The following is a 12,858-nucleotide window of genomic DNA, read 5'->3' on the forward strand; positions in this document are numbered from 1 at the left end:
TTGTTATAGAAATAGATCACAATATTCTGTGGGCCTTGCAAAATCAGTCTAAATGCAGTAAAACAGCAGGGAGCGAAGGGGGTTGCTTCAGTGAAAATGGCTGGGAGTGAATGAATTGAAGTGATTTTTTTTGTTCTGCTACCTTAACACTGACATTCAGTACAGTAGAAACTCCATCGGCACACGGGCTAACAATTAGCATTTATGGTGGCGTTGTTACCCTTTAAAGTGGAAATCGTCAAAAATGTTCTTTGCAATATGTTCATTGTTCCCCCACTGGTCTAAACACAGTAATCTGGTTAATATTGTAATTGTGAAACATGAATTAAGCAAAAAAATATCCACCCGTTTTTATCCATTCCAGGGTCCTGTACTGCCACCTGCTGTCGAGGGAAACTGACATGACAATACCCGCAGGGCTCTGCTTGCAAGCGTCATGTGACCAAACACAGAAAACAGGTGCGCCATGCTAATAAAGCAGGTTCTAAGGTGACTGATTGTTAGTATTTATGTTCACAAATCCACATTTTAAGATACGCCCCCCCCCCCCCCCCCCAAGTGACTGCAATAAAATGTTTCCGTAAAGTCAACCTTGGATTGTTTCAGGTCCGTGGGCTGGTAAAAAGACCCATAAGGAGGAAAGTTCTCCATCTAGGGTGTCGCCACAGAATGCTGATTTTAAACGTGGCTGGTAATTAGACGCAAGGATCAGGTGTGTAGCTTCTGGTCTACTGCTCCAAATGAAATGAAAACGGACTGGCATGATTGCTTCTCCTCTCCGAGACAAAAAAACGGTTTGAATCTGCCCACTGGTGGCGTGTCAAGGTTATTGCAGCCAAACATAATAATGGCGTCATCATTCAGTGAATCACCGATGAAGGCTGCCAACACCAAGGGTTGTTCCTTAAGCCTGAATAATAACTGAAGTCAAGTTTACGTCAGCTCTCCCATTGACTGCTGCGCATCAAATGAATCATTTTATAGCCCCAGTATGGAGGTAACCTGCGTTTGAATCAAACAGTGGAAATGTTGGCTCAGTGGGGAGATCTTTGGCTCGGCGAACCCGTTGGTGGTTTCGTGCCTCATTAGCCGCCGTACAACACAAACGGAAAGTTCTTTCTCAGATGAACACATTTCTCATTGTTTCAGGTCACAGCGTTTTACACACACAAATGAGGCTCATTAAACCACAATGAAGACTTATTAGGTGACACTTATAAAGTCGAATGTCCTGAGAGTCACACCAAACTGCCTTCATGTGATGACACGGAGAGCACCAAGCAGCCACTGAGCTTGCCCCCCCCCCAACCCCCGCCCCCCCCCAAATGAAAACATTGACATGTGACGGGGTTGGTAACAACAATCTTTGCAGTGTAAAACTGAGAAGATATTTATGTTGACTTTACAGAGATTTTAATTTTAATGTCAGCGAAGTGCCGTGTGGCGTGGATGCATGCTGTCGGTTTTATCTTTCTGGTAAATTTGACATCATCATCATCGTCGTCGTCGTCATCATCATCACACTCTCCTAACATGACTCCTCCCTCTCTGGCTCACAACCTCTAAACCACACCCACACTGTTTCCACAGGTCAATCACACTTACGTAATAAAAATAAAAAAAATGATAGTCTGCCCGGTGGCAAATAATCTGCGATGATTCACTTTGTCAACCGCCCGCAGTGAGTTGCGTCGAACCCTTGACATTTTTCAAACGTTGTGCGACATACGGATGCGTATGCTGGTTGCAGCAGCTGTTTCACTACCTTGAGCCGTCTGATGCCTATTCTCACATATGACACATGTTGGCATCACTGCGACGTCTTGACTGAGATTAAATCAGATTAAGAGAAAAGTAAACACACAGCAGTTGTTCTCTCTTTTACACACACACACAGAGTACACTCGTAGTTACAATTAACAATTAAAATGATTTTCACTGGCATTGACATATTGATAAAATGTGTATGAAAATGCATGAAGCTACATATATTTCTGTCACCATATGAAAGCAAACAATTTTAGTATTACAGTAATATTAAAATATGGATTTATAATTGAATATCCTAACGGATTTGATATCCTATGATGATTGACTTCTCAATAAAATCATTTACTATTTGAATGAATCAGGATTGTGTGACAAGGTCAGTGGCAGCGGCATGCGCACGCCCCCCCGGGGACACAGTGCCCCCGGGAGCGCGCACGCCAGGGCACGAGGACAGTTGACGCGGGCACACAGCTCGAGCCAGCTCCTATAAATTCATCAGCTTTCTTCAAACTCTTTTAAAGTTGGCAAAGATTATGATATGAAGTCATCTCAGGAGACGTTCGGTGAGTGGAAGTTCATCTTCATTACTTAAAAGGATGTCAGAATATACATTGTACTTTTTTTTTATGTAGTCGTAAAATTGCTATTTTGAGTCATTAATTATAATTGCTTGTTGGTTAGTTAGCTTGCTATGAAATAAATTGGCATTTAAAAGTAAAGAAGTGGCTTTTTATTGAAGTCGCCACGGGCTGAGGAATTTGCTTTTAACAATAAGAAAAATTAATTCATTATTTCAGGTGGTTGGTGGTCAGGACTGATCATTTGTAATTTAGCTTGTAGCATGCCAGCATTGTATGAGTCAATATCAGCATGAGTAACCATTTCAAATTCATATTCAGTGTATTTTGTAGATGTTGGGCTGTAAGAAAAACATATTGGTCAAGATCGCAAGACTTTTAATCAGGCAAATAAAGCAGACAATGTGCATGCAAGCGACAATATCTGTGAGTGTGCTGACTGGGTTGACAATGACAGGGTGGACTTATTTGACTAATGTTTTGATTTAATGAGAATATGGTGGACCTTCGCTTAAGCAACATGATTCAGTTGGGCTGTTTAAAAATGTAACATTTTGAATTTCTACAAGGTTGATTGAGATCTCACTCTATGACAGAGTGGACATGCTAAGTTTGACAGCGTCCAACTACACACATAGCATGATGAAAATTAGCCCGAGAAAGAGAGAGAGAGAGAAAAAAAAGCTAGCCACTGTTTGAACCTCCATTGAAGAAAGACAAAATACTGGTCGTCATGTCAAAAAAGTGTCAGAGGCTCTCTTAAAGGGACGGTTACCTCATAATGACAGGGTGGACAGCAATCTCAGGGACTTGCAAAATGTTCAATATAATCATAAAAATAAATGTATATCCATGATTAAAATGACTTTTTTTTTTTATCAAATAACTTGTCATGGACAATGCAACCATGTAAAATGATTTTTGATTGAACATCTTTTAAGGGTCTTACCTATACTCTTAAAACTGCTGGGTCAAAAATAACCCAATTTTGGTCAAAAATTGTATACTTAGGTCAATAAATGTTGGGTGGGCCTGTTGGTGGCGTCTGGGAACCGATTTGCCAATTCCAAATGATTGGTACTAGCTGCAACTTACACACAGACATTACTCAAGATGAACTGAGCGAGGAGTGTGCAGACTGATTGATAACGATATGAATCGATGACTATCATAATCAATGTATATGAATCGATGGGGGGAAAAAAGGAAAAAAAATGAATAAAACAAACATAACAAATAATTTGACCAAAGTTTCAGTTTTTTTGTTGTTGTACAAAACAATACAAAAAAAATTGTTTTTTACAAAAGTTTTGTGATAGCCTTCCACCTGGCTTCTTTCTAGTCATGCAAAAATAAATCCACTCATATCTGTTACTTAATGGCAATTAAAGTTGCTTTTTGCTTCTTCTTTTTTTTTGAAAAACTGACAACACAGCCATGTTGTTAGTGCCCCAAAATCGCCTGATTGTGGTCAACTTTGGATATTCCACTGCGCCACATGGAAGGCAAACAGGCTGTGTTGATGATTTATTGTTGAGTTCCAAGTATTTTCTTAATTAGAAGCCTGCAGCATCTTAACTCCCACCCAGATTAACATTTGGTCGTCGCTACACGATGACCTCCATTTTCGCACGCGGCTGACTTGGTGGGGGGGAAAGAAGCGGAGTTTCAATTAGACGGAATGAGGCTGGCTGCCCAGACAAGTGCACGCATATGCTTGTTATCGGCCACTAAATAAGGGGCGTGAGCGCGCGGGGTTTCGGAGATCACATTGTTTTACCAAATGCAACCCCTATCAGAAAATGTTCCTGGGGAATGGAACAGCATTGCGCTAGCACTGTTATTGATCAGACTGGCTGAAAGCAAAAGGGAAACTAAATTGTATATATTTTTAAATTTATTTGTTTTAAAGTGCTTTTGCCTCTCTTTACATGTGCTACATCTTATAAGTAATGTCCAAATGTCCTTTGTAAATCTAATTCATATTCTATACAAGCGTTAACAAAGTAAACAGGTCTGAGTAACGAGAGCTCTGTGACAACACACAGCGGTCTAATCTGTGCCCTGGTTTCTAACCGCCACCGATCAATAGCAAAGTATCGATGAGTGCATATTTTGCAATGTCGTGGGTCGGTTCGGTTTGATGTTGTAACATCGTGTGAACAGTATTGATGAGTGAACACCTACTAAAAGCATCAAACTTAATACGATGTTGAAAATATAGTGGCAAAATTAGAAAGCATTGTGTGTGTGTGTGTGTGTGTGTGTGGGTGTGTGTGTGTGTGTGTGTGTGTGTGCGTGTGTGTGTGTGGGTGTGTGAACAGTAAGAATACAGTCACACACTAACTCAAATCATATCAATCCCCAGCAATTGTTATCCGTCCACATAACACCTGAATAATATCTGATAATCTGGAGGATATCGAGGCACAAGAGGTGGTAGAGAAGAGCATGAGAGAGGGGGGGGGCTTCATTGGGCCGAAAATTTATTATTCTGATCCAGCATAAAAAAAACCAAAAAGTGTAAAATGTCAAGAAAGTGCTGCATTGATTGATTCATTGACGTTTTTAAACACGCAGTACGAGAAAACAAATTACAATAGGCGTAATTCCTCATTGAATTGACTTTAGTCATCGCATTTTGGACCTGCCTGCATCACTCAGACTTGGGTCACAAAAATTGACTTTTTTTATCGTTGAATATTTTAAGAATCAATTATTTTATCGATTATTGCATCAGCTAATTGAGTACTGTAATTGCATACGAATTGATTTAGCTTTATTCAATAAATAATCTGTAGCATGTATGTTTTAAAAGGTGGGGGCCGTGCCGGCGAGTGACGTGGGTGCCATCGAATAAAAGTAGAGTTGTTTTGTTGAAACGAGAGCTTGAGGTTTAGCGCCCCGGCCTTTAACGGCTAATGGTTAGCCAGCCTGGGTGTCAGTTGTGGCCATAGCGGTGTTCGACTATATTAGATTAGCTACCGACGTCTACAATTGTAGCCGTGCTGTTTGTGTGAGCTCATTTTCCTTTGCAGTAGACACATTGCGTTTTAACATGTCATCATCAACATCTGTCAGCCTTCAACAGTCACTTTTAAGAGTGTGAATTGTTATTTGTTCAGTGACGGGCTTCGTGCGTGACCTCGGGCACGCTACTTCACAAGCCACCTTACCTTGATAAGATACATTGCATCCTGCAACACGCACTCTCGCACTCTCTTATCACCTCCTCTAGGCCTGTCGTCCGTTGTCCAGCGACACTCGTGGGGGGGGGGGGGGGGGGGGGGTAATGGAGATAGCAGACCAGTGTTGGGCTCAAGTACAGTGCAGCAAGGTCAGAACTTCCTGCTTTGCGCTTTTAATAAAGAAATATTGACTTAGTTACAAATAGGTAGGTTTAATTGAGGGCTATGTTTGTTGTTCACTTGTTAGTGACAGTGCTCTGATTGGCTTAATGTGGGAAGGAGGCGGGTCTTTGGGTTATCGCATGGATTCTTCTGAAGATATGCATATTAGGTTTCGTTGTACATGTTCAGATATTCACCTTGTGGTGATTGTTAATGATTTTATTTGAATCTCTTCGAAGAGATGTTCTTGCGATAGGACTGACTGAAAAAATCAATCAATCAATCAATAAAAATAACATCCAGGCAAATAAAAACAAAAGGACTGCGTTCAAGGGAGGCGTCTGGTCATCTGTTTTTGCAATGAACGTTTACGCTAAAACGTGAAGGGAAAAGGAAATGTATCTTCGCGGTTGAAATGTACCGTGCCAAGTAGTCTGCAATTTACAGCCGTGTTCCGTCCAACCAGTGAGTCATGTAAGTCTATTTGGATGTGAACTTTACTGAACTGGCTGACGCTACTATGTCCTATGGGCTTAGAGATGGTACTGTATATTGGAATATTTCAAGCTCTTGCACAATGTCATTAACCTTTCTCCCAGATGCTTAGGGCTTCTATATGCTTGATTACGTCAAAGCCTAGCATCGTTTTATTGCTTGTAATTTTCGTTTGATTGATATACTGTGTACTGGGGCTTAGCGACTCGTGGAATTCTGTTCACAAGGGGAGTGCATTAAAACCTTGCGTCGTATTTATTTCTCTTTAAGAAGACAATGCGACATGGCTAACCGTCTTTATCGTTCTGTTTTTGATGTCTTTTTAGGCCTGGCGGCGTGTTAGACAAGAGCGTCTTCAAGTAAATCAACATTCGACAAACCCAGCAAAGGAAATCAAAAAGCAAATTTGCCGTTGTTTTCTCGGAGGAATGTTTTGCCTGAAGTAACCGAGCTTCGTTGCTTTGAACTGAGCATGTGTCAGAAGAGAAAGTCTGCGCGCCAAACAAAGATGAACCCATATGTCACTTCCCATTTCAGGAGGGATCTTTTTCCTCATTTTCATTTGTTGTAGTACAATGCAGGAATCGCATGGATAATGGCGTATACGTGCAATTATATCAGTAGCCCCTATTAAGGAAGTTTGATTTTGTCCAAAGGATTTCATGTTGCAAAGTCTAAATACTTATCAAGGACTTGGCAGAGTGATCTAGAATTTACGATGAAAGGTAATTGCTAACTCTAAATATGTTTTTGTTACATAGCACCTATGTTATTGATGTTTTATTTTTTGAAGTGTTTCCAATTTTTCTCCTCTTTACCCAGAAATTCTGATGTTTGTTTGGCCTTTTGCGAGTCTGATGAAAGTGGAAATCTGAACTGAAGACTGAACTCGGCGACCCTAAAAAAAAAAAAACATCTTCCAGAAACGTAAAGACGTCTTCAGGTGACCTGTGCACTTACCATTTGCCTTTCCGTAAATCATCCAACTAACATGGTTAACTCCAGAGCAAAGTACAAAGTAATTGCTGTGTTATTTTTTTCCCCCTTTGTGTCTGATAGGCGATAATTTGATGCTGTGCTGTAAATTAGGTATGTCTGATGAGGTATAGGTGCATCCGTTTCACTTGATTTCTTGTATATATGCAATAATAATATTCAGTATATTCATTTTTTTTTTTTTTTTTTTTAAAGTTTTTTTATTCAGTATATTCATAATGGCAGTCATGGCAGATATGGAGACAATTTAAGACAAAATGGGAAGTTGCTAAAGCTGTAACATAATAGAACAAGATGGCTACCAAACATCTTCTATATGTGACATCGTTCTTGACTTCTCGAAACATTCAAATGAGCTGAAACAGATACATTCATTTATTAACATGAGTTGGGTATTTAATCTATTCAATGTACTGTTTTTTTTTCCTTTTGTTACGCCAAAACCAAGAGGTTATGAGACCGTGAAGAACTGTATCGTAAGAAAACTGCATGTTTTCCTCTTCAACTGCATGCTAACATGTTATTCGACCATATCGCCCTCATTATTTGTCCTTGTGTCCAGAGTTTTGCAGCTCCTCCCAGTGTTTTGCCAGTTATAGCTTTCATAGCTTTTTTGTCAAATGGTGCCTGAGATTGTCTTCTCTCCTATTTCTTTAAACTGAGCCAAACCCTGCATGTTTTTTTTTTCATGCCTGTTACAAGTCAATCCAGCCTTGCACTCCTCGCAAAATGAATTCTTGCCAACAGATCTACGCCAAGGTATCACGATTGTTATTGTTTTTAGTTTGCCTCAATGTATGGACAGTGTTCTTCCGTGGATGTACCAATTTTTTTTTTTTTCTGTGAGATCTATCAATGAAAAGATCGTTCTTGGAAAGGACACCCGCAACATGTAACTGACCAATGACTTTGAAGGGAATTCTCCTGTTACCATTGGCCAGTATGGATTCTGATTATTTTCTTCTGGACCGACGCTACCGTGACTCGATCGCACAATATCATTGACCAAAAAAGTGAGACTTGAGAGTGCGCGATGGGCGCCGCACGTGTGAAACGGCGCTTCAGTGCTGTGGTGGATGGGCCAGTCGAGGAGGAGGAGGTCATGAGGCTGGCACAGAGTGCGGCAGACACGGCTCAGGCAGGCGGCAGCCCGACGGGTTCCGGAACCCCAAGCAGCCCTTCCCCGAGCCGCGCCATCAACGGCATTGCCCTGCCTCTCGACTGCGAGGCGCGGAGGCAGAGTGCCACGGGAGAGTCAGCAGGTGGAGAGGGCGGGGAGAGAGACCCGAGGAGGGGAAGAGGAAGTAGTGCAGGAGGAAGAAGGGAAGGCCGGTCCGGCTCAGACCAGGATTCCCGTTCTTCCCCCTCCACCGCGAAGCGCTGGCGCACCAAGCGTGCAGGCCGCCGGCCCCGAAAGCGCTTTGTGGGCAAGGACGGACGCTGCAACGTTACCTTTGTCAACATGAGCGAGAGGGGCCAGCGGTATCTCAGTGACCTCTTCACCACCTGCGTGGACATCCGCTGGCGCTGGATGCTGGTCATCTTCACTCTCTCCTTTCTTCTCTCCTGGCTGCTCTTTGGATTCGCCTTCTGGCTCATTGCTTCCGCCCACGGGGACCTCTCCGTTCGCCTCGTCCCCATCACCGGCACCTCGGCGTCGGGAGAGGCCGGTCCTGGAGGGGAGCGCGGCAGAGGGGCGGCGTCAGCGGCGGAGGAGCCCTGCTTCCTCCAAGTGAACAGCTTCATGGCGGCCTTTCTCTTCTCGTTGGAGACGCAGACATCCATCGGTTACGGATTCCGAAGCGTGACCGAAGAATGTCCCCTGGCGGTGGCGGCGGTCGTTTTGCAGTGCATCGTGGGCTGCATTATCGACGCCTTCATCATCGGGGCAGTCATGGCAAAGATCGCCAAGCCCAAGAAGCGCAACGGAACTCTGGTCTTCTCTGAAACCGCCGTGGTGGCCCTCAGGGATGGAAAACTGTGCATGATGTGGAGAGTTGGAAACCTGCGCAAGAGTCACCTGGTCGAGGCTCATGTCCGAGCGCAGCTGTTGAAGGTAAGTGGCAGGACATCTATGAGTGTGCAATGAGCTTGTGCTCGGGACCAAGCCCTGCCGCAAATAGCAAAAATCCGCAACTCATTGACGCCTCGCACAAAAAGGGGTTTGTAATTACACAAGATGCCACAAGATGGCAGCAATGCACTAAAACAACATGCCGTTTCACTTTGATCATGTGTAATAGTCGTCCAAAAACTCATTTACAACATATTTCCAGTTCCTCTGAGAGGCTGTATACGTGCTGCTGTTTTGGTTAGCAACAGTTAAAATGGGCTCAAAAGTTTGTCTATTTTAGGGTCAACTAGGGAAATTATCTTCCTTAAAGATGCTGTTTCACATTGATCTTGTTTAGTAATAGTCCAAAAACTCTTATACAACATGTTTCCAGTTTCTCCGAGAGACTCCTTATAGGTGCTGCTGTTTTGGTTAGCAACACTTAAAATGGGATCAGGAGTTTGTCTATTTTGCACAGTCAATTATGAAAATGGCCACCATCATTTTTTTTTTTTGTATTTTCTCTGTTAGTCTTAATAAAACGACAGATTGAGAAACCAGGCTGAGGTAGGTCAACAGCAATGCCAATGGAAAAGACCAAGACAGTATCAACACCTTAGTTGCTGCTGTGAATGATTGCAACAGAGATAAAAGAGATAGACAAACGAGTGCCGAGACCATCTGGCCTGTATTCTGTGGTCTGGAGTTAATGAGAGTTTGTTTTATTCTCCCTCCGGGGGTTAGGAAGATTTACCATGGATTAACTTGCCCACTCTTCCTTTCACCATTGTTATTTGTCATCTCATTTTACTCTGTGTGAAAGTATATCAGCGCTGTTGTCCTGATATTTAAACGGACTCCTTTTAAACGTAACTAAGTCACTGCGAGAAGTGTTGCGTGCGAGCGGGGATGCTGTCAAATTTATCCTCAGGGTGTAAATCAGTGAGGGTACTAAATGCGGTCTCTCTTAATAACACAGCAAAGGGAAAAGGGCAGATGGGATTAGATTTTTCAGGATTAAAAAAAAATACAATTGTAAATATGGTTGAGTGGATATGATTCACTAGCAAGAGTTGGATCAGTGATAAGACTTCACAGTATTTGATTAGTGCAAATAGAAGTGACATGATTTCAAACGTTGGGAGTCAACGGATCCACTCGATTCTTGTTTGGCCCTGTTTTAGCCACGCCCAGAAAAAAAATCACTTTTTCTGAACATCATCTGCATCTAATAATAGTTCTCGTTACAAATTTAATCCAGGTTTTTAATATGTTACCCACTATGCTTTTTCTATTCCCAATTTGGCAATAGTCAAGAGTGACACCAGAAGGAGAGTTCCTTCCACTGGACAACTTAGACATCAATGTTGGATTTGACACCGGCATCGACCGGATCTTCTTGGTCTCGCCGGTTACAATCGTCCACGAGATCAACGACGAGTCGCCTTTCTTCGAGATGGACCGCAAGACCTTAGAAAGCGACACCGAACTGGAGGTGGTGGTCATACTGGAGGGCATGGTGGAGGCCACAGCGATGACCACGCAATGCCGCAGCTCCTATCTGGCTTCAGAAATCCAGTGGGGGTTTCGTTTCGAACCTGTGCTCTTTGAGAAGAAGGACTGCTATGAGGTAAGGACCGTAAGACCTGTTCATACCACATCTACTAGCAAGGGGTAACGATTGCAAAAGGGATTTGCAGGGTAGCTCATGATTTCATCATGTCTTTCACACAGATTTTTTTGGGGGGGTTGGGGGGGTTGACTAACCCCCATTTTTTCATGCAAAATGCTTAATGTAGGTTTCGGGGATTAAAAAAAAATATATATATTTATAATGGGAGTCCATTTGTGATTTTTGCTATTTGCGGGCCATCCTGGTCCTGAAAAACTGCAACTATTACTGCAGGTTACCGAGACAGTTGTGAAACTCTTCTTCATGAGTGTTTCTGTCTGTATTATACTGCCCCCAGGTGGCCAAGGCATGCACACCAGAAGGCGCAGCAATGTCCATTGAATTGAAGCAAACAAAATGTGTCAAAACCTGATTATAAAAAGATTGGACGGGCCACATGTCTAAGCCACATGTCGTTTCCCTTTTGCCAGGTGGACTACTCATTCTTCCATCGGACATACGAAATCCCAAACACACCCTTGTGTAGCGCTAAAGAGCTTGTGGAGCTCCAGTACATCAAAAGCTCACGCTCATCGTTCTGCTATGAGAACGAAGTGGCTCTGCAGCTCATTTCCCCTGAGGACGAACCCGACCCACATCCCGAATGCCCTGCCGCATCAAATAGGAGATTGTCACACCACCTCCACTACAACTGAGAAAAAGTCTAGAATCAAGAGGCAGGTTTGGAATGACTCTACACTGTGACCTTGTTGGCTGATTGGTCCTGGCAATCTTTCAAAATCATTGAAAAGTTGAGTCTGCTAAGTCCCAACCTGGCCCATCACCACTGCAGCACACCGCATCATGGACAGGATAAACAACAGCGCCCCATGGTGGCTATCACTTGCAACTGCATTTCCTGTGGACCTATTTGGAAAAGGTTCAGTCGAATTTGAATGCAGTGAATGGTAGTGTATCGTCACAGGTACATCTCGTGAATGTATCTCAGTATTATGCTGATTTATCATCGTTATTTTCATATGGTAAGTATGGAGAGTATATTTTTAGATGGTTGCGTGTGGTTATTATTAGAGACATCAATTACATGGAGAAACAGTGATAAACGAGCAGCGGTTTCAAGATTTTCCATATAATTTCTGTCTGGTGTTTATTTTATTTTTTACAGTATGCAGAAAGATGACATGAATGTGACTTTTACTTTGATTTTCATTCTTTCACTGTACAGTGAATCCCCATTGGCTCCTGTGATATGTTCCAGACTAACACGTGATGTGTGACAATTTGTGTGAAATAGAAACCATATTACCCCTCCCACATGTGCAAACACATTTCATTGCATTAAAATACACTAAAACATACCCAAATATAATGCTAAGTAACCTACTATGCCAAACACTATGGATGGGCTAACAGAAATGATCATAGATGTTACATTAATTATAACAGGGGTTCGTTCACTATACTGTAAATTTATCTCTTGCACAAAAAGCGTAACGTTAGTTTTGGATGGGGAGGAATATTAACCCTGAAAGTGTCTTGGTAGGTCTAAAGTATATTTTCCTACTCTGAAGAGGAGGTATGAGGTGGACTTGTCCCGATGATTTGCCTTGATTGGAGCAATTTTCCTTCTGATATGTTACTATTGGTTCACATACTGTGACTATTTGTATTGGGGTGGTGCCTTTGAGAGACATCTGCAGCAGTCGTTTTAATTTCTTAAAACTCATCTTGAATGTCAGCTCATGTGGACAGTTGGTATTTATTGTGTTACACCCCCCCCCCCCCCCCCCCCCCAAAGTTTGTAATTGTCTATACTTGCCACAAGATAGCAACAAACCATTGCTTATGGCTACATGGAACTCCTCAACTCTCTCCAACGTAGTCCTTTGAACTGAGATGCCAAACCAAAAAAAAGCAGAAAAAAAGTTTTAATAACATATTCTTTAAATTAACAAAATAGCACTATATAGTTGTTCTTTATAA

The 12,858-nt window shown here is 42.3% G+C and overlaps 1 protein-coding gene across 4 annotated transcripts in view; it reads left to right on the forward strand.

Moving 5' to 3' along the window:
- kcnj14 (potassium inwardly rectifying channel subfamily J member 14) overlaps positions 1–12,613 on the forward strand; it is a 30,837-nt gene extending 18,224 nt beyond the window's left edge. The window contains exons 1-7 of one of the 4 annotated variants that reach the window (XM_086079027.1): positions 2,201–2,333; positions 6,520–6,918; positions 7,016–7,136; positions 7,253–7,282; positions 7,640–9,245; positions 10,555–10,872; positions 11,346–12,613. In XM_086079027.1, coding sequence (XP_085935153.1) covers positions 8,223–9,245; positions 10,555–10,872; positions 11,346–11,570 — 1,566 coding nt within the window. In that variant the 5' untranslated portion in view covers positions 2,201–2,333; positions 6,520–6,918; positions 7,016–7,136; positions 7,253–7,282; positions 7,640–8,222 and the 3' untranslated portion in view covers positions 11,571–12,613. Of the gene's footprint in view, positions 1–364; positions 460–606; positions 713–2,200; positions 2,334–6,519; positions 6,919–7,015; positions 9,246–10,554; positions 10,873–11,345 lie in introns of those variants that run through there. The other 3 variants (XM_086079026.1, XM_086079025.1, XM_086079028.1) reach the window with 3 other exon arrangements.
- The last annotated feature ends 245 nt before the right edge of the window (positions 12,614–12,858 follow it).

Source organism: Leptonotus elevatus, chromosome 6, assembly GCF_054856555.1.
Source record: "Leptonotus elevatus isolate MCC_2025b chromosome 6, RoL_Lele_1.0, whole genome shotgun sequence".
Classification (NCBI taxonomy): Eukaryota; Metazoa; Chordata; class Actinopteri; order Syngnathiformes; family Syngnathidae; genus Leptonotus; species Leptonotus elevatus.